Source organism: Vombatus ursinus, unplaced genomic scaffold (genome assembly GCF_900497805.2).
Source record: "Vombatus ursinus unplaced genomic scaffold, bare-nosed wombat genome assembly UNPS02014961.1, whole genome shotgun sequence".
In the NCBI taxonomy this organism is placed as follows: domain Eukaryota; kingdom Metazoa; phylum Chordata; class Mammalia; order Diprotodontia; family Vombatidae; genus Vombatus; species Vombatus ursinus.
Window position 1 is genome coordinate 1,230,860 of NW_020954739.1, and position 22,622 is coordinate 1,253,481.

The following is a 22,622-nucleotide window of genomic DNA, read 5'->3' on the forward strand; positions in this document are numbered from 1 at the left end:
CTGACTCTAGACCCAACTCTTACTTGCCCACAAGTCAAATAGAAGTAATGGTGGAGAAATAAGCCTCAACATCATGGACTAAACCTCCCAGTGAACCACCTACAGGTGAATTCATGTATTTTTTAAAGTAACATTTTATTTTTTCCCAATTGTATGTCAAGACACTTATTAGCATTCGTTTTTACAAGATTTTGAGTTCCAGATTTTTCTCCCTCCCTCCCCTTCCCTCTTCCTAAAATGGTAAGCAATTTGATATAGATTATACATGTACAATTGTGTAAATTATATTTCTGTGTTAGTCACAGTTGTGAAAGAAAAAACAGATCAAATGGAAAAAAATTATGAAAAAAATAAAGTGGGAAAAAAGTATGCTTCAATGTGCATTCACAGCCCATCAGTTCTTTATCTGGAAATGGATAGCGTTTTCATTTTATTTTTTGCTTTTTGGTGAGGCAATCAGGGTTAAGTGACTTGCCCAGAGTCACATAGCTAATAAGTGTCAAGTGTCTGAGGCTGGATTTGAACTCAGGTCTTCCTGACTCCAAAGCCAGAGCTCTATCCACTGTGACACCTAGCTGCCCCCAGCATTTTCCATCATGGGTCCTTTGTACCAGTCTTAGATCCTTGTGTTGCTGATGAAAGCTAAATTATTCCTACTTGATCATCATACAGTGTTGCTGTTACTGTGTACAGTGTTTTCTTGGTTCTGCTCATTTCATTTTGTGTCAGTTTGTACAAATCTTTCCAGGTTTTTCTGAAATCTACCTGCTCATCATTTCTTATTGCACAGTAGTATTCCATTACATTCATATACCACAACTTGTTCAGCTGAATCAGTGTTTTTGTGGGACTGAGTTGTAGAATTCGAGGGTGCGAAGGAGGGAGTAGCACTGATGAATGTTCCTGTGGGAGAAGAGAGGTCTTTTGTAAAGAGAAGTGGGTATAATCTGCAGGAATTTGGAGCTCAGAGAAACCAGTCAATCTGCTTCAGGAGAAGGGGAATCATGGCTGCTAGGGACAACTGACACCCAAAAGAGTAGAAGGGCGTGGATCCAGGGAGGAGATTTTAAGACAAATGAGAAAAAAAATCACCACGGGGAGGGCAAAGGTAGTGATGAACTGTACGGTCAGGGACAGGAAAATTTCTACCATAGGACAATATCCTTTCTATCACCTGCAGGAATTGGTATTTCTAAGAGTGAGGTACAACAGAAAAAAAAAAGTAAGGTGGAAGATCTACAAGGCAATAATATAGATACTGTTTAGGAGAAGGAACTCAAAATAGGTAGCTTAAAAATTTTAATTCCATGAGGAGTAGAGAGACTGAAGAAGGACTAAATATGTATAAAGGCCATGAGTCTAGAATAAAAGTCTAGAATAGACAGAAAGTGGAAATTAATAACAAAGAGAACGAGGGAAAGAAATCCTTTTTAAAAAATCACAGAAAATGAAGTTAAAAAAACTAATGTACAAAACAGGTTGAAGGGGAGGAGAGGAAGACAGGTTTTACTTGACTGCATAACTGACAGGGGAAAAGAAGGGAAGAATTAAATAGCTAGATAAAATGAAGAAAAAGGAACTAATAAGTTATATTAACTCCAAGACTAGGGAAAGGAGTAAAAAGTGGGAGGTGGAAGGATTGTTGTGGGTGAATGGAAGAGAGCTGGTGGGAAAAGAGGTACCTTAAAATAGATTAAGCTAAAATAACTGAAGAAATTTAATGCTGTGTTTAGAGAAAAAGAGAAGAAAAAAAACCCTAATTTGGAAAAACAAGTGCAAAAGAAAATTTGAAAATCAAAGTAGAAATCAATCAAAACAAGAGCCTTTAAAAAAAAAAAACAAGAAAGTTGAGAAAACTTTAGCTCATTTAAGCAAAATAAAGTAAGAGACAGAACCCAGATTGCCAAAATCAAAATGAGAATGGTGAATTCACAGTGGACGGGATAAGAAAATTGTCAGAAGCCACCATCCTCAGAAACTACATGCCACCAAAACTAGAGCTTAAAGGAAATAAATCAATATCTTCAAAAGTACAAAATACTCAAATTAGCAAAATAGGAAGTAGAAACCTAAAACAACTCAATCTCAGAGAAATTGAATGAGCCATAAATGTGAACTCCTAAAGAAAAAAAATCAGCTCTTGAACCTGATATATTTCTAAGTGATTCAATCAGGGAAGTATGTAGCAGTGAGGTCTATGTTGAGATTAACTAGTATGGATTGGTAATGGATCCAGCGAAAATACAGTTTTGAAACTTCCTCCAGTGGCATTCAGCAGCATTGGTGTAATAATGGAAAAAATAGATAGTGAAAGTAACCAAGGGTTGAAGATTAGTAAGACATCAGCTCGATGGCTCAGTGAACGGAATGGTGGGCTTGGAGTCAGGAAGACCTGAGTTCAAATCCACGCTCAGATACTTATTAGCTGTGTAACTCTGAGTAAGTCACTTAACCTCTGTTTGCCTTAATCCACTAGAGAAGGAAATGGCAAACCACTCCAGTGTCTTTGCCAAGAAAACCCCAGGGATAGTAATGGCATGCTCTGGTCCACGGGGTCGTGAAGAGTCAGACACAGCCGAACAACAACAAAGGCATCGATAGCACTAGGACGAGGGGAAAACAGATGCAAAGGGTATATAGCATATATACAGTAAATAGATGAACTGGTCACGACTCAAGGCCAAAGCAGAGGTAGGGTTGGGAGACCAGAGAAGGATGGAGGGACTGAAAGTCCCAGTCAGAAGAATGAATCAGTTTAAGAGAAGTGAGGCAGAAGAAGTGGAAGGATAGGGGATTATGAACAAAGAAGGGAACTTAAGAGTTCACAATCATAGAGGTGGCACGATTATGGGGGAGGGTATAATATTCCATTATGGTGCTGATTCAGAATATTGTTTTTTGTTGTCTTTTTGGTCTGGGCAATGGGGTTAAGTGACTTGCCCAGGGTCACACAGCTAGTAAGCAGAATATTTTTGCTAAAGCCTGGAAGCCCTTTTGCTTTCTCCCAGGCATAGGCCCCAACAGAGTTATCGTGTCCTGTTGCATGAACTGGTGAGCTACATGAAAGAGCCCAAGGCTAGAGTCCAGCTCATGGGCTAGAGGTTTCCTATTTATGGCATAAATAAAACTCTGGATTAAACAAACCACTCCTGTCAACCAAGTTTTCAGATTAAAGTTTTATGAAAGACGGATGTTTGTAAATTTGTGTTTCATTTTGGGTTTAGCTTAGTTTTGACATTCTGCTTACCCCCTACTTGCCAAGAGAAACAAAGTACCAGACCCTGGAAGAAAGGGAAAGTTTCACCAAAAGTTGTTTGAATATATAACATTTTCTTCCTGACTCCCCGTTCAGATACACGGCTCTGTGGTCTTTGACGTGTGTGTGAAGGATATGATGCCTGCAGATGTTCCAGAGCACTTTCGAGGCACTGTCAACATTTGGGCCACAGTGACCAGTGTTGATGGCAGTCAGCAGGTTACATTTGATGATTCTACCCCTGTGCAGAAACAGCTCATTGAGATCAGATATAGCAAGGACACCCGAAAGCAATTCAAACCCGGTCTGCCTTACAGAGGAAAGGTATGTTCCTGTTAGAGTTGTGTTTAGTGATATTCTGATACCTTTCTTTAAGTTATTGTATGTACCATGGTGATGCAAATATGAGCCTTGCTTTCCTCCCTCTCTTCCCCTTTCCCACCTCCCCAAAACTGCCTTGTATAAAACCTGAGTGTGGGCCATCACCCCACTTTTAGTATACACTTTTAGCATACATTGAATGATAACATAAGTTATGTTAAAACAGAACAAAATGCACTTTCCTTGAATGAGAAGAAATGTAAAGTAAAAAATTTATAGCTTAGTCCTTGGTAATTATTTTTAGGGCATGCTTGCATTTTAAATAGATTTTATTTTCAAGGTGTAGCTTGCATTCAATAATCTACATTTATTGAGTCACAGGGCTGAAAAGGACCTTAAAAGTTCAGCGAGTCCAGTATTCTGTCTTCCATCATATCCAAAACGCCCCTAGATATGTAGACCGTCCTACGAAGAATTATAAGGTACTAAACCAGAATAAGGTCATAATGATGGCTCTCATTCATATACAGCTTTAAGGTTTGCAAAGGGCTTTACAGATACCTCATTTGATCCTTTACAATAGCCCTGGAAGAGAGGTACTATTATTATCCCGTTTTATAGAAGAGAAGACTTTAAATTACTTGCTCAGGGTCACACAGCTGGTATGTGTCTGAAGCAGGATTTAAACTTAAGTCTTCCTGACTCCAAGTCTAGTGCTCTTCCAGAGTTCACAGGGCCATCTTCTGGGCACAGTAGAAGAATGTGGCCAAGCTCCTCTCCTCTCCAGTCCCAAGCACTCCTATGAAATCACTTTATCACTTTTGCTGGCTTAAAAAAGCAAAGTAAAATTTTAAATGCGCACAAAGGTAAACACTTCCCAAGCCTTGAGGGATCAGGTTCCAAGGCAACATGCTTGCCTTCTTGATGGAGAGTTCTTCGCAGAACAAAGGGTTCTTGATAGAACAAGAGTTTTTGATAGAACCAAAATGGGGGCCTTTAGTTTCCTGCCTGAATGGGTTTTAGCAGCCCAGCTCCCATCCACAACATGGCTAGACCTTGCTAATGTGTCCTTCGGGTCACTCCCTTCCATTTTCCATGGTGCTTTCTCCCCAGCTCCCACTTCCTGCCCATTGATGGCCCTCCTACTTCTTGGTGCCCCAAGTTCAAAAGGTAGTAAGCGGGGAAGGTAGGTGGCACAGTGGATAGAGCATTGGCCCTGAAGTCAGGGCGACCTGAGTTCAAATCTGGCCTCAGACTAAACACTTGACACTTACTAGCTGTATGACTCTGGGCAAGTCACTTAACCTCAATTGCCAAAAAAAAGGTAGTAAGGGTGAGCTTGGGAGTATAGGTCTGATAACTGCCAGTGGAAGGGGGTGCCTCCTCCCAAATCTCGTGAGTCATTGTCCCCTGGGGTATGGGCAAAGGCCTATATTTAAGTAAGACCTCGATTTTACAAAGCTTCTCATACTATTCTAGAAGACAGAGATAAGTAGATGGGATGACAATACAATTAGATGGGTTCAGAACTGGTAGGCAGTTTACATTCTAAGAGTAGTTGTTAATGGTTCCATGACAAGGTGGCAGGAGATCTCCAGTGGAGTGCTCTAGAGCAGGGCTTCTTAAACTTTTTCTACTTGTGACCCCTTTTCTCATTTCGGCAGTGTTTGTTGCCATTGTATGGCATGACAGCATGTGCAGTGCAAAGTGCACATGTTGTGTGTTCAGAAGCAAGGCTGCAGTGAAGTTGTGCGATGCTACATGGGCAAGCACTGCCAGAAACATCTCAGATTCATTACGCATTTGATTTTGAATTAATTTTTGGTCTTTGTGTGTTCAGAAACCTTTTTACTGTTGCCAGATTTTTCGATTTAAGAAGTGCTGCTCTAGAGATCTGTGCTTGGCTCTGTGCTGTTTAACATTTTTATCAGTGACTTAGATAAAAGGCATAGATGATGTGCTCATCAGATTTGCTGATGTCATTCAGTTAGGAGGGACAGCTAACACCCTGAATGACAGAGTCAAAGTACAAAAAGGTCTTGACAGGTTAGAGTACTGGGATAAATCTAATAGTGTGAATTCAGCAGGGATAAATGCACTATCTGAAACTTGCATACAAAAGAAAAATCAGACTTTTAAGTGTAAGAGGTAGGGTTAGACAAAGTTTGTGTTTTTAGTGTGTTGTTGAGCCGTTTCAGTTGTGTCTGACTCTTTGTGACCCCATTTGGGGTTTTCTTAGCAGAGATACTGGAGTGGTTTGCCATTTCCTTCAGCTCATTTTACAGATGAGGAAACTGAGGCAAACAGGGTTAAGTGACTTGCCCAGGGTCACACAGCTAGTAAGTATCTGAGGCCTGATTTGAATTCAAGTCATCTAATTCCAAGGCTCTATCCACTGCACCACTGAGCTGCCTATTTTTAGTGTACTCCAGGGTTATTGTAAAATGAGTCAGTAGTGTGATATGGCAGCCCCAAAACTAATGAGATCTTGGAATACAATGAGGGGCATAACATCCAGAAGTAGGGAGGTGATAATCTCATTGTAGCCTGGCCTTGTCAGATGGCACCTCATCTGGAGGACTGCATTCTGTGCAGTCCTGTGCTTCACAGTTCAAGAAGGATATTGATAAGTTAGACAGCATCCAGACGAGGGCAGCCAGGATGTTTAATGGTTGTAAGTCTATGTCAAAGGAAGATTGATTGAAGGAACTGGAGATATTCATCCTGGAGAAGAGAAGGCCGAGGAAGGACAGAAGAACTGGGTTTGAAGGGCTGCTGTATGAAGGAAGGATTCAACTCGTTCTGTTTGTTCCCTGAGGGCAGAACCAGGAGCCATAGGTAGAAACTGCAAAGGGACCAATTAAAGCTTGATATTAGTAAATAATTCCTGATAATTGCAGCTATACAAAAGTTGAATGTGCTGCCTGGAGAAGGGGTGAGTCTCCCTCTTTGGAGACTGGATGACTTCTTATTAGTCATAGTGGGGATTCCTTTCATGTATAACTTGAACTACATGGCTATTAAAGTCCCTCTCAATTCTCACATTGTGTGAGTAAGTGAGGTTTTTTCCACTGGTTCTGATTACTTCACTGTGCAACAATTCATTCAATCTGTCAATTTATAATTATTTATTAAATACCTACTATGTGCTAGGCACTGGCAAGTACAAAGAAAGAAACATACCTACTTGCAGTGAGCTTACGTTCTAATAGGAGAGACAAGTGCGTATAAAAATATGTATGGCACAAATTTAAAGTATATGTATATATATAGATATATATAGATATATACACATACATACATACATATATACACACACACACACACACACACACACACAAAATAGTCAAACACGTGGTACTATAAGAGAGAGGCATTAGTAGTGGGGAAGATCAGGAAAGGATTCATGTAGAAGATGATGTCTAGCTGCATCTTAAAGGAAAACAGGGACTGTATGAGGTGGAGGTAAGGAAGGAATACATCCCAGGTGTGGAAAGCAGCCAGTGCAAAGTCATGGAGATGGTAGAAAGAGTGTGGTGATTGAAGAACAAGGAGAAGGTCTGTTTGGCTACGTCACAGAGTGCAGGAGAAGTGTCCACTGAGGCTGAAAAGAGAGGTTGCGAACAGGTTGTGTTGGACTTTTAAAGCTAACCAGAGGAATTGATATTTTACATGCATTTAAAGAAAATTCCCAAGGCAGTATTGTGTAAAATGGACCAGAGTGGTGAGAGATTGGAAGCAGAGAGATCAACGAGAAGACTGTCACAATAGTGCAGACCAGAGGCGATGGTGATCTGAGTGAAGGCATAGTTGTGTGAGGAGAAGCGATTGGATTCTAGAGGAAGGCTAAAATGGCAGGAATCAGCAGCTAACTGGAAGAATCCAGGATAATTCTCTGCTTACACATCTGTGACACTGAAAAGATGGTGGTGTATGACAGAAATAGGAAAGTTTGGAAGAGAGGGAAAGATAATGAGTTCAGTTTTTGACATGTAGAATTTAAGATATCTCTGGGAGTCATCTCGTATTTCTTTATGTGTACTGCTTCTTCTGGTATAACACTGTTTCATTACATTCTACCATAACTTATTTCACTATTTGTCAATTGATGAGCACACAGATTGTTTCTAGTTCTTTGCTAACACACAAAGAGCAACGATGAATGTTATGGGATTTTTTTTTCTTATTGTCTTCAAGGTATTGTCTTATTGCCTAACAGTGAGATTCCTGGGTCATTGAATAATTTAATGAGTTTACTCACATTATTCAAAATTGTTTTCCAATTCATTGCTCCACCAAATAATGTTTTAGTGTTCCTTATTGTAGCCTTCCCAATATTGACTGTTTTCATCTTTTGTCTTCTTAATCAGTTTTATGGATGGAAGGTGAAACCTCAGAAATGTTTAATTATTAGTTATGTAGTTTTCGTATGGTTGTTGATAGCTGTCAATTATTTTTAAAACCATTCATATTCTTTGACCACTTACTATTGAGAAATGGCTCTTGGTCTTAAATATTTGTATTAAATTCCCTGTTTACCTTGACTACTAAACCTTTACCAAAGATACTTGATAAAAAGATTTTTCTCCTCAATTGATAGTTACCTTTCTTATCATAGCTGCATTGATTTTGTTTATACAAAGGCTTTTCAATTTCATGTAATGGAAACTGTCCTTTTTTATGATCATCTTTTTTCTTTGTTTAGCAAAAATTTTTTCCAAGCCCATAATTGTGAAGAGCATTCTCTTCCATTTTCCTGTATTACTTAGTTCTTCCTTTATTTTGATAAGAAGTATTTTATAATTATATTTATATAATTTGTGAATGTGTCTTGGTTCATAGATCAGCTATCACCTATTTTGTAGTTATTTTGAGTAATATTTCTTCCATTTCTTTCTGTTTTTTTCTTATTGTTATACATAAATAGTGATAATATTTAAAATTTTATTTTATACCCTATTGCTTTATCAGAACTATTTGTTGTCTCAGTTATTCTACATGTGGGTTTTCTGGGGTTTTCTGAGTAAACCATCATGTCACAAATAGAGATCATTTTGTCTCTGAAGCAGCACGGAGCGCTAAAGCAGACACAGGAGGCAAAATATTCCAGGTGGGTCAACTCTCTACCATCAACTACTATCTCCCCTCAGACCCTGGTGTAGACAACCCAGGATTCTCAGTCCAAGAAGCCCAGGAATAGTAGTGCTCTCCAAAACACCAGCCCTGCTTCCTGCTTGATCCCTGAAACCACTAAGGGAAGACACTGTCGTGGAGAAGAGGCACACCATCCCCAGCACCAATTGCTGACCAGCTACTTCCAGTGGGTAGGTTAACCTAAGAAGTCCAGGAATAACTGTGCCTCCCAGACTGCTGGTCCTGCTTCTGCCCCAGTGCTGGTAACCATCATCTATCATCTAGGGGAGCACCTTTGTGGAAAGGAACCTGCATTTACCCACCACCATTACCACCCGCTGTCAACCAGCTAGAATTGATAGAACAGGAAAATCAGTCTAGCAGAAGCAGTAAGGCATCTTGAGGAACTGGGATTTGTCAGACTGGGAAAACTACCTCAATGTTCCTCTTCCCTCAGATCATGGTCAAGAAAACCCAGGACCTTCTCCTCAAGAGCCCCAGGGATAGCAGTGTTCCCCTACCCTAGGCTATTGGCCTGACTGCCTTTGCATCCATCAATGAGAGGACTAGCTCTTGTGAAGGAGGCTGCCAACCATGCCACCACCACTGTCAACCATTGACCAACTGTCAGTGCTGGGCAGTTAAGTCCAAGAGCCCTGGAACAGCAGCACCCTCCCTTCTGACCACCAGCCCTACTTCCAGCTGTGCCCCGTCAGCCATAATCCAAAAGGCAGTTCTTCCGGCTATGTGATCTGAGAACTTTCTCTACAGGTGACACAGTCCTTGCCTCAGCAGCCATAGCTACTGAAGACCCCCCCAAAAGAAGGCTCTTGTTAACAAAGTCCTTGGTGCTGTCAAATAGTTCAACAGCAAAAGCAATAAGTTTTTATTAATGGAAATGTTGTTAAAAAACATGCATTGCTGTTTGCTTTGCTACAGCATCCTGAGGAGCATGGGACCTTTTTGTGTGACTTGTAGCTAAAACCTCCTAAATATGTCATCTTCTCATTAGAGTGTGAACTTTTTTAAAAGTTTTAATTAATTTATTTTGAATTGTCCACAATCACTTCCATAAGCTTTTGAGTTTTAAATTTTTATCCCCCTCCCTCCCCACCTCCCTCCCCAAGACGGTGTGCAATCTGATATAGGCTATACATATATATTCCTATTAAACATATTTTAACTTTAGTGATGTTGTAAGTAAGAATTAGAACTAATAGGAGGAACCACCAGAAACAGGACAAAATAGAAGGGAAAAAAAGAGCAAAGAGTATGCTTCAATTTGCGTTCAAACTCTGTAGTTCTTTCTCTGGATGTGGATAGTATTTTCAATCATGAGGCCTTTGGAGATGTCTTAGATCCTTGTATTGCTGAGAAGGGTTAAGTCTATCAATATGAATCATCATACAACGTGGCTGTTACTGTGTACAACGTTCTCCTTGTTCTGCTCACTTCACTCAGCATCAGACCATACGAGTCTTTCCAGGTTTTTCTAAAGTCCACTTGCTCATCATTTCTTATGGCACAATAGTATTCTGTTACGTTCATATACCACAACTTGTTCAGCCATTCCCCAGCATCCTCTCAATTTTCGATTCTTTGTCACCACAAAAGGAGCTGCTATAAATATTTTTGTACATGTGGGTCCTTTTCCTATTTGTAGGATCTCTTTAGGATATGACCCTAGAAGTGCTATTGCTGGGTCAAAGGGCATGCACATTTTTATAGCCCTTTGGGCATAGTTCCAAATTGCTCTCCAGAATGGATGGATCATTAGAATGTGAACTTCTTCACAGCAGGGCTGTCTTGCTTTTCTATTTGTTTCCTTAGTGGCTAGCATATGGTAAGTGCTTAATAAATATTTTTCATTTATTCATTCATTCCTCTTACTAATTCTGCTTATTAATTTCTATTGTTTTATTGCTATTGCTACTATAATCATTACCAGAATTATGCCAAATAGTAGTGGAGAGAAGAAATATCCTTGCTTTATGTCTGTATTTATTGAGAAAGCTTTTTGTGTTTCTTCATTACAAATAATGATAGCTTTTGGTTTGATGTTTGCAGTTTTTATCATGTTAAGAATTGCCCTTCTATGTTTATGATTTTAAGGGTTTTTAAATAAAAACTATATTTTATCTAAGACTTTCTGTGTCTGTTGATATAATTACATATTATAAGAGCATTGAATTTAGAATCATTTTTGAATTCAGGCTCTGCTACTTACTATCTATGTGACTATAGGCAATTTTTTAAAAATTAATTAAATTTTTATTGTAAACATCAACAAACATTCAGATGTCCATATGCAAAGCACAGAAAAAGAGAACTGTACATAAAAACATGAATTTGTTATATATAACTTGGGGTTTTTAAAAGTACATATTAAATTGAACATGATAGTGCCAACACTGCCCTACTTTTCTGTGTTCTCTTCTGAACTTAATTCTGCTCTCTTTTGTGTATTTTTAAATTTGATATGCTTTTCTTTTTTTAATCATTACTTCTCCCTACACACACACACACACACACACATGCACACACACACACACATACACACACACACACACACACACATCTCCTCCCCATAGCATGGAAGTATAGTTGAGCAGATATTGGTCATATCTGAAAATGTATATGTCCTTCTGCACCAATAGCCTATTATCTCTCTACTAAGAGGTGAGGAGTATGCTTCATCATTACACTTCTTGCGGTTATAATTGTTTATAACACTGATCAGAGTTCTTAGGTTTTTCAAATTTGTTTTCCTTTATAGTGCTGTAATCATTGTATAAATTATTTTCCTGGTTCTGCTCACTTCACTCTGTATAAGTTCACATACATCTTCCCAAGTTTCTCTGAATCTGTCCTTTATATTACTTATATTACATTATATATATATATAAATAATATATATATTATATTCCATCTGTCCTTTATATCCCATTCATATATCATAATTTGTTCAGTCATTCTCCAGGTGTTGAGCATCCACTTTACTTCCAAGTCTTTGCTACAGTAAAGAGTGCTGCTATTGATGTTTTTTGCATATAGGTCTTTTCTCTTTGTCTTTCTCTTTAGCATATATGCCGCATAGTGGTATCATTTGGCCAAAGGGTACGTACAGTAGTAATTTGGGAGGATTAGTTCCCAAACTATTGCCCGTAAAACACTGTCTCATTAGTCCATATTCTAGTGTGGTTAACTGCTTATTCTTGAATCATCAAGTGTGTAATTATAAATTATTTTTAAAAACATACATTCCTAAATGTTCTGTTGTTTAAATGCTGTCCAGGTAGAAGCATCTTACCCTGATGGCACCCCAGCCAATGGAGTGTTGGTCCGCATCAAAGCTGAGTTGACTCCAAAGGACAATGTTTACACCAGTGAATTACTTTCTCAAGGAGGTGTAGTGGATTTTGAAATCCCCACAATCCCTCCCACTGCCCAGTATGTTTGGCTAGAGGTGAGTAAACCTTATCATTTAGGCATAAGCATAAGGGGACTTCTGTGTTAAAGGGGAACTTGGCATATATGTTGGAGAACAACTTTGACTCTGTTATTTATGTATGTGTATAGTGTGCAGGTGTGTATCATAGGAAGGAAGGAAACAAGCATTTTTTAAATGCCTACTGTGTGCTAGGTACTGTGCTAAGTACTTTACAAATATTGTCTCATTTGATCCTCACAACAACCCTGGGAGGGCGGTGCTGTTATTATCCCCAGTTTACAGATGAGGAAACTGAAGTAGACAGAGTTTAAGCGACTTGCTCAGGGTCACACAGCTAGGAAGTGTCTGAGGCTGAATTTGAACTCAGGCCTTCCTGACTTCAGGTCCAAGGGTCTCTCTACTTTGTCACTGTTAAGAGTTCCTCCCCAGAAGTTCTCTATACCAATGAAACCACAAGTCCAGACCCAAAAAATCATATTTATCAAATGGAGTATCTCCTCTGTCACAGACATAGGGAGCTGGGCCCTTGGGTATGTTTGAGATGGAGTGATTATTGAGTAAGGTATGTGTGTGAGACAGATGGAATTCACATGACTGTTCCAACACATTTGGAATGACCATCCAGTTGTGTGCTCAGTGGGTATTCAGTACTGAGGAATAAGTTGAAGGCAGGAAGCATGTCCATGTGTCTGCCCACAGAGCTGGTTCCATGTTCAGAGTAAACAGAGGAGGAAGATCATCTGAGTCAGATCCTCGAATGTGTTCCCTGTTGGATGCATGGAGATGTATTCCAGGACTGAAAAGATGTGGACCCTGAGTCCCAGTGAGCATTTTGGGAGGTGGTGGGGTGTTTATGAAGCACTGGCAGGTGTAGATATTAGATGAACAATTCTGAAGCCATCTCCACACAGGAAAGGACAGTGTTCAGGGAGACGCCAAAGGACCCAAGTCTAGATGTGAGCATAATTGGTGGTGAGTGGGAAGTGACTGTGAGTGTGTGAGTCTGTCAGAGAAGGAGAATGCTGAGTGAACCAGCCCCAAGCCAAGTCTTTTGCCATTGAGCTGGAAGTTGGAATACCAGCAAGATCACAGGAACAGAGGCAGGAGAATGACTGAAAAACACGTGCATAACATTCAAATGTGTTCTTTCTTCAGACAAAAGTGTTAGCAATTGATGGAAAACCTGCTGGGAACCAATACCTACCCAACTATTTATCTATTAGCAGCTGGTACTCCCCAAGTAAATGCTACCTACAGCTCCAGGCTCCTGACTCATCCTTTCAGGTAAGGATTGCCTTGCACTCTAGAATGATGCATCTAATAGGATAAAATTTAACAGGGACAAATATAATGTCTAGTTTGGGGGTTTAAAAAATCAGCTGTACAAGGATAGAAAGGAGACATCCTCACTGAGGCCTGTGCTAAGGTTACTTGAATGACATGGGGCCTTTGGTGGAGTGCAAACTCACTATACGTCAGCAGTGTGATGTTGCAGCCAAGAAAACTGAAGTGTCTCAGAGAACCACAGGGCCCAGCCCGAAGGAGGTGAGAGTCAAACCCTCTCTGCGCTCAGTTCTGGGTGCCACATTTTAGGAAGGACCTCGACAAGTAGTTTACGGGCGAGTGGGGGAAGGTCAACCAGATCAGGAGAAAGCCAGAGACCGTGTGATACAGGGGTTGGCAAACTATGACCTATGGGGCCAGATCCAGCCCACCGTTTTTGTCCCACTTGTGGGCTAAGAATGGTTCTTATATTTGGTAGTTTGCTGACCACTGGTTTAAAGGAATGGAGAATGTTTAGCTTGGAGAAGAGGAAACTTAGTGGGAGCCATATTCTGTGTTCAGCTCTCTGCAGGGCTGTCCTGTGGAGGGGGGATTAACCTTGTTCTGCTTGGCAGACAAAACCAGGAGCAGCGCAAAGGCAGATTTTACATCGGTGCAAAGAAAAACTCCCTGATGATTAGAGCTACCTACACAAAGGAGAATGGGCTGCCCCACAAAGTAGTGCGTTACCAAACACCACATGTCTTCAGGAGATTGCATGGATGTATGTGTGTACCTCTTGTTAAGTACAGGATGGACTTCATGGCCTTTCCAGTTTTCAGATTCTGTGACTCCATGCTACTTTAAAAGCACTGTAATTTTATTGGATTGGCTCTTCCCTCCACTGCAAGGGCTGATCCAGCCTTTGAAGAGTCACCGTGGCCATCAGGATGGCTGGCCGTCAAGCCATCCCCCTGTGGCCGGCCTTCGAGTAAAGGACTTCTCTGCCCTTGGCTAAGCTGGTCCTTGGCTAACAGTCCAGTGCTGGCTTCATACTTGGACCTTTTCTGGGTTGGTAGGACACACCTTCCAGAATGGTCGCTCCACTCGCTTGGCCGTCTTCCCATCACACTGTCAGACACTGGCAGAGGATGATAGTGGAGAACTCTGTCATCACAACTCTTTAATCCTGGTGACAGACAGTGAATCTCTGTGCTGAAGACAGAGAATCCTTTCCCAGCGTTGCAGGAAAGCCAAGGCAAGAGCTGAGTTTTGAGTTTGTGTCTTGTTTCTTGGGAGCTCTGCTTAGACCTGCCCTGGCTTTGTAGAAAAGTGTCATTAGCCTGTCCACAGAAAATGACTCCTCTCCATCACCCAGTGAAGAGCAGCTCCCCTTTACAAGTATTTCATGGTCACAAAGTGTTTTCCCATCTGTCATCTCATCTAATCTTCACAAAGTCCTGAGTTAGTTCTTACTGTCCTTGTTTTACAGGGAATGAGTCTGAGGCTCCAGGGGGTTTAATCCACGTGGTTAAGAAGTGTGAGAGCTATAAGATGAACCTAACCAATTTTCTGTCTCCAAATACAATATCTCTCAACTGCTTTAGGAACTTTGGAACTAGATGGATCAGGAACATATATTTAGAGCCTATGGGACTTTAAAGATCATCTGGTTCAACTCTATGATTTTACATATGAGGAAACTGAGCCCCAAAGAACTTAAATGATTTATTAAGGTCCCCCAGGTAACAAGAGGCAAAGTCAGGATTTGAACCCATCTAAATCCAGGATTTTTTGTGTGGTAGCATGTTGAAATTTTAGAGATTATCCAATCTAACCCCCTAATTTTGTAATTGAGGAAACTGAGGCCCAGAGAAGGGAAGGGACCTGTCAGAGCAAGTCCAGTTTCAGAGCTTGGAGTAGAACTTCCTGTGGAATATTCTTTCCCCACCCCTGGATGACCCCACACACCGCCCCCCCCCCAGTTCTAACCCCTGACATCCCATGCTGCCTCTGTAACAATTTCACATTGACATTGGGCACTCCTATGCGTGAGTCAGGCAGGGGGGCAAAGTTCCATTGTTTTCCAGGCTGCGTTCCTTGTCGGTGGCCTCACAGCCAGCCTGTGCTCAAGGTTCTCCCTGGGTTCTAGCCAAGGTATTGCTTGTTAGTGATAACCAATTGCTATAGACTTTGAATCTCTACAAATGGCACCTGTCAGTATCTTGAGAATGATGCTCCACAGTCACAGAAGCCAGAGCCCAGATGTGAGGCTGCTCATCTCAAGGTGAGGGTCAGTTCAGTCTAGTTGAGGTTTTGTAGCTACTGAATTTTACATGAATTGAAGGGGTAGTTCATATTTTACAGGACTTCCTTGGGAAGGAAACACAAATGGGATTCTGCACAGCTAATCTGGACACATTGTTCTTATTATGCTCTGATTTAAACCAATTCCACTGTGGGAAAGCTGGAAAAGGCCTTTTTTGCAACTGTGGGAACAGAGGCTCTTCGGCTCCCGTTGCTGCATGTTCCAATTAGCCAAAGACTTTTGCATAAACAATTCCATCATTTCATCCAGAAGCTTTATTAGTGTGTTAGCAGGCACTGTCCTATGAATTATTCACATGATGAATTTTTAATCGTGTTTCCAGACGAGTAAAAATGTTCTCTTTTCCAATCTGAAATTCTTAGGGTGTAGATGAGTGCTTAGGCCAGTTTTGAGGTTGTCATTTTATGAACTCTAGGATGTAACACATTTATTACATGACTTCCTTGGGATTTAGGATCATGTGTCCCAACTGTATTAATGATTACAATTTGAGTTAATGTCAGAGCTGGAAGGGCCCTCTGAGGTCATCTTTTCCAATACCCTTCATTCTACAGGTAAGAAAATGGAAGTCCACAAGGTTTGTGATTTGTCCGGGTCTGCATAGCTGGTTAATGGATGAGACAAACCTAGAACCTAAGTATCCTTTCTCCTAGACTAGAACTCTTAAGGGCTAGGAAGTTCTTGTGTTAGGATCCTCTCTTCTATTTCCTTCCCTTGCTTCTCTTGGGCCATCGTGAGGAGCAGGGAGTAGGTTTCTTTTATGTGGCTCTAGAGTTATAGGATCACAGATTTGTCTTAATAGGAAGACAAACTTCTAACAGTGAGAGATACTCACTGTCACCAGTGCTGAGCTTGAACTGCCATTGGCTGATATACTTTTCTTTCTTTAAAAAACATTTTGTCCCCATCACTACCCTAACTCCTACAAAAAGAAGAAGCCCTCCCTTATAACAAATAAAACAAACCAACGCATTGGCCATAGCTGAAAGAGCAAGCCTCATTCTGTACCTGCAGGCCCCTACTTCTCTGCCAAGAGATGGAAGGCTGGCAGGCATCATTGTTGTTCTTCTGAAAAAGTGTGACCAAAGGCCCTGCTTTAATTGGAGCTCTGAAGTCATTCAGACTTGCTTCCTCAGTCCTTTGGCCTTTGTGTTAATTGTCCCCCTGGTTCTGCTCTTTTCCCTCTGTTTCAGTTTATATGAGTATTCCCCGGTTTTTCTTAAGCAGTCATATTTGTCATTTAGTTCAGCGCAATAATGTTCCACTACATTCATGAGCCACACTCAGTTTAGTCATTCTCTAAATAATAGGCACCCATTTTGTTTTGAGTGGTGGATTAGATGACCTCTAAAGGTTCTTCCAACTCTTAAAACTCTTTAATTTAATTTTAGCCAAATGTGATTGTAATATGTAGTCGTGGTCCTAGAGAAAAGATGAGAAAATAGACCCCACTCTGTTCCTTCAAGAAGTGGGGAGGAGAAGACTGTGGGTGTGGAATGTTGCCTGTGATGTTAGACATGGTTGCTACATCAAGGTGTTTTTCTTTTCTTATATATGTATATATATTTTTTGTTACAAGAAAAGGCTCACTTGGAACTGGGTAAGGAAGGTGAAGGAGTGAGCTGGAAATACTTATGATGTAAAAGGTATAAAAACAAAGGTATCACTAAAACTTTAATTTTTTTAAAATAAATCTATCATCCTATAATTTAATAATATTTACTTTTATTTCTATGGTTCAAAGTAGAAGATCTTAGCAGCTCAGATTTATTTTTTATTTTTTAATAATTATTTTTCCCCAGTTACATGTAAAAAACAATTTTTAACATTCATTTAAAAAAAATTTGAGTTCCAAATTCTTCCCTCCTTTCCTTTCTTCCACACCTCCCTGAGATGGTAAGTAATCTGATAGAGGTTATAATGTGTAGTCATATAAAATATGTTTCCATATTTTGTGTCATTTTGTGGAAGAAAAAGGAAGGAAAAATAGTATGTTTCAGGCTGTATTGAGACTCTATCAGTTCTTCCTCGGGAGGCAGATAGCATTTTTCATCATGAATCTTTTGGGATTGTCTTGGATCATTGTATTGCTGAGAAGACGTAAATCATTCACAATTGATCATCATACAGTATTGCTGTTACTGTGTACACTGTTCTGGTTCTGCTCACTTCATTTTGCATCAGTTCCTTTAAGTCTTTCCAGGCTTTTCTGAAATCATCAGTCAGATTTCTTAATAATAAAATCAATAGCTGACATTTACGTAACACTTAAACAAATAACACCTAGCATAGCCACTTGCACGTAGTAGGTAATAACAAATTAATAATCATTTGTGATTGAACACATCGTCTCATTTGTGTTATACACTAAGGGAGGTGGAAGAGTTGAGCTGTAGGGGAGTAAGAAAGCAGCTGCTGCCGTTGTCACAGCTCTGAGAAGGGCACCAGCTTTCCTCTCTGGCCAGGAAAAGCAGTTATTCCTAGTGTTTCCTTACACTTTAGCAACTTCTGACTGTTAGGGTTCCCAAACCTCTGACTCAGACAGATTCCAAGGGAAAGGAAAGAGCCGAGGGGTCAATGAAAGTGATGGGGTGGACAGCACCTTTTCTAATCCCTAGAACTGTCCGGTGAGATAAGACCAGAATTGTTGTGCTCATTGGAGAGAAGAGGAACAGAGAGATCATATGAGGCTGATGGTAGCACCGTGGATAGAATCTGGGCCCGGAGTCAGGAAGACTGATCTCAAATCCAGCCTCAGACACTCCCTAACTGTGACTCTGGGCAAGTAATTTAACCGCTATTTGCCTCAGTTTCCTCAGCAGTGAAATGGGGATAATAATAGCACCCACCTCCCAGGGTTTTGTGAGAGTCAAATGAGATAACATTTGCAAAATACCTCTCACAGTGACCAGCACAGAGTAGCTGTGACATGAGTGCTAGTTATTAGATCAATGATTTGTCCAGGGAAACATAGCTAGTAAATAAATGACTGGACGAGGCCTTGAATCTAGGCCTGCTGGTCCATAAGACCTGTGTGACCTTGGGCAAGTCCCTCAACCTCCTCCATGGGCCCCAGTAACCTTATCTCTAACATGAGGGGATTGGCGTAGTCTTTGAAGGCCCTTCCTGCTATGTGTCTCTGCCCCTGTGACTCCTTCCTGCCCTGGGCCTGGGTGAGTAATCTTCATAAAGCACAGGGAAGACCCTAGGCAGCCAAAGGCAGACCTTGCTGACATGATGCCCGGCAGGCTGCTTGGGGAAGGGTCTTTCAGCAGCCAAGCTGAACGGAGCAGCTTGAGTGATGTTAGCATTGGAGGTAACCACAGAGGGCATCAGGCCCAGCCCCTACCTGAGGCAGGCATCTTTTCTGCAGTGTTTCTGGCAGGAGGGCAACCTCCTTTTGCCACCCATCTATCTGATGGTTAGGAAGTTCTCCCTTAAATTGAAGGATGAAGTCTGTCTCCCTGAAGCCCCTTGTCCTGCCCACCTAGGCCATGCAAAACAAGTCCTTTCCCTTTACCATATGGTGGCTTGTCAGATATTTGAAGCCAGTGAACCTGGCCCACCTAACCCTCTAGTCTAAACATCCCATTTTCTTCACTCTGGTCTCTGTCCTCTGGATATGGTCTGGATGATCAAGGTCCCCCTTCAGATGTGGCTTCCAGAGTGAGCAGAACACAGTGCTCCAGATGTGGTCTGAGCAGGGAAGAGGGCGGTGGGGTTGTCACATAGGACATGTGGGGACTCTCAGATCTGAGTCCCATCTGAAAGCTGCAGGACCTCATCTGTGATGGTGCCCCACTGCTGCATTCCTTCATGTGCTGGGCTCCATCACGGCAGAGCAAACAGATATTCTAAGACAGAGAGCGGAGGGCATCTCTGCCCACCTCTGGACATCTCGACATTGTGTTGTTTTGTCTGGGGACTTGGGAGGGCTCAGGGTCATTGACATCTCCGTGTGTTCGTATCATCTGTTTCTGTTTAGCGTAACTCAGGTTCCCTCTCAGCTGCTGTCTCTTCCCTAAGGTGGGGGATGAAGTCCGTTTTCCTGTAAAGTCCACCTGTCCTTGTGATTTTACTTTATATTATGAAGTTGCATCACGAGGCAACATTGTGCAGTCAGGCCTGCAGCCTGCCAATGTCACACGGCAAAGAAGCAAGAGAGATGTACCTCCCTCAGACCAGACCAGCAATGTAACCCACCTCCCAGGAACAGGTGAGTACGGTCACAATGGAGCAATTAAAACCTTACTCTGTTCATAGCCCTCCCCTTGTCAGACACCATCAGTGGCTCCCCAGTACCACCAAGAAAAAGTCCACAATCCATAGTTAAGCAGTCAAGACCATGCACAGTCTGGGCCCAACCTAACTTTTTAAAGAAATTACTAATATTCTCTAACATAAATATAAGCCAGGTGGTCACACCAGTCCCTAAGTGTCCACTCTCTAAGCTTTGCTCATACCATTCCCTTTCCCCATAATAGTATTATTAAGCTGAATGCTATACTAGGCTCACGAAAAGCTAAGCACATAAATGAAGCATGGTACCTGCCTTTACGGGGCTTATATTCTAGGAAGAGATAAGCCACATATATAGACAAATATGGCACCAGTTAGATTTTGGCCATGTGAAGAATAACTTCCAGTTCTGTAGGGCATGAAGGACTCTTTCCTGTGAGGGAAGACTGACAAAAATACTTTCTTCCCTATACAACCCTGTGAGGTAGGTGGGACATGTATTATCATCCCTGTTTTATAGAGGGGTAAACTGAGAACCAGAAAGACAAAGTGAATTATCCAGTAAATGATGGAGCCAGGATTTTTTGACTCTAAGTCCAAAGTTTCTTCTACCCTTACTATATGCTATAGCCTAAGTGAGGTAGAGATCCTTTGCCTTTTGGGGGCCTGTAAAGGCTTGCTGGAGAAGGTAAACTTTGAGCTGGGCCTTGAAAAATGGGTAGGGTGTTCACAGAAGGATATCAGTGGAGTCAGAGGGAGAATGATGATGTCATGAGTGTTACCTGGAGCAGGTGAAGCACTTATATCAGAGTTGGTACTACAAGGACATCTTATCTATAGCATATGTGTTTTTTTCCCCTTTTGCTAGAATCCACAACTAAAAAGGTGATGTGGAGAAACCAGTAATCAGAGCTAGCATTTTCCTAATCAAGCATCATGATTCAAGTCTCAGAGCCTTCCAAACAGCTAGAGGGCTCCTAGAAGTCCAGGGAGAGTGGTGAAGGGGAGTTTGGGTGTTGTTGGTATATTTTAGCTCAGAAGCACTTCAAGTGTATCTCAGGAGGAATGGAATTACCCGACCCTGGAGAAGGGAAAAGGAGCTTTGAGTTCAAATAGGAAAGTGTATTTTCTCAAGGTTGTTATCAAACATCTAGAAGATGTTAGTACTAGAGTTGGCATTAAGGGTTAGGGGATTTCTTTTTTGCGTCCACGTTGTTTTAATACCTTCAAGTTTTCTGACCAAGTTTGGAATTTAATCATTTAAATTTTTAGCAAAATAATGTGTCTTGCTCAGCTTCTCCAGAGACCCCAGGTGCTGAAGTTGAGGTGTGTGTGACATACCTACATCTTAGAGTCACTCCCAGCATGGCTCCTCTCAGCCGCCTGTTGGCATACTACATACGGGAGAATGGGGAAGGAGTCACAGACAGTCTGCAGTTGGCAGTCCAAGCCTCATTTGAAAACCAGGTAGGGCGACCTAAGAGTGGGAAGGAAGACAGAAGGAGTGGAGTTCGCTTGGCGTGGGGCTGGGGTTTCCTGCTAGCTGTGAGTGGGAAGTATCTGTGCTCAGGTTTCAGTGACATATTCCTCCAATGAGACAAGACCTGGAGATGTTGTTGACGTGAAGGTCCGAGGTGCTCAAGGAAGCTGTGTCTGTATTGGAACCGTCGATAAGAGTATCTATCTCCTCAAGACAGGATTTCAGCTGACACCTGCCCAGGTAAGGAGGGAGGGGCCTAAAGCTGAAGGCTGCCAAAGTTCAGTTACTAATATTCATCACAGTCAACACCAACCACTGTCTTCATCATCAGCCAACACTGTGGCTTTGAAAGCACTTCATAGTCTGGCTCCACCCTTCCTTTTCAGCCTATTCTGTTACTCCACTCTCAGAACCCAATATTTCACCCAAATTGGTCAGAGCAGATTTTACATTTTCTCTTCTACTTTTGCTCAGATTGTATCCCCCGCAGGAATGCTCTCTCTCTTTTCTTTACTGATCAGAATCATTTCTAGCCTCTAAGGGCCAACTTAAAATCTACCTCTTTTAAGCCACGTCTCCTGACCATCTACCCCAAAGGGAGTTCTATGTTCCATTGTCTATTCTAACATTCACTGACTGTACCACTCATTTAGCACATGTCATATTCCCAATTTTGTTATTGTTGCTGTTCAGTCATTTTTCAGTTATGTCTGACTCTCCATGGCTCCATTTGGAGTTTTCTTGGCAAAGATACTGGAGTGGTTTGCCATTTCCCTCTCCAGCTCATTTTACAGATGAGGAAACTGAGGCAAAGAGGGTTAAGTGACTTACCCAGGGCCACACAGCTAGTAAGAGTCTGAGGCCAGATTTGAATTCATGAGGTTGAGTCTTCCTGACTCCAGGCCCAGTGCTCTATCCACTGCACCACCTAGCTGCCATATTCCTAATTAACTGTGTTATTATCTAGCTTTCTCATCTTATCCATATGCAGATGTGTTTTATCTCCCCAACTATATTGTAACCTTTTTTGAAAGTTATCCTCCCTAACACTTAGTACAAGCTTCTAAAACTTTAATACTTGAAAAGATCTGTAGCTCCCTATCAGACGTGGACCATCTCTCCACTGACGCAGATTGCAGCCCTGCTCTGC

The 22,622-nt window shown here is 41.5% G+C and overlaps 1 protein-coding gene across 1 annotated transcript in view; it reads left to right on the top strand.

Annotated features, from left to right (window-relative positions):
- Positions 1–22,622, top strand: part of CPAMD8 (C3 and PZP like alpha-2-macroglobulin domain containing 8) — a 160,537-nt gene that overhangs the window by 31,278 nt on the left and 106,637 nt on the right. The window contains exons 11-16 of the mRNA XM_027845395.1: positions 3,353–3,580; positions 12,006–12,176; positions 13,317–13,445; positions 19,780–19,969; positions 21,287–21,459; positions 21,563–21,712. Of these exons, the coding sequence (XP_027701196.1) occupies positions 3,353–3,580; positions 12,006–12,176; positions 13,317–13,445; positions 19,780–19,969; positions 21,287–21,459; positions 21,563–21,712 (1,041 nt within the window). The remainder of the gene's footprint in view (positions 1–3,352; positions 3,581–12,005; positions 12,177–13,316; positions 13,446–19,779; positions 19,970–21,286; positions 21,460–21,562; positions 21,713–22,622) is intronic.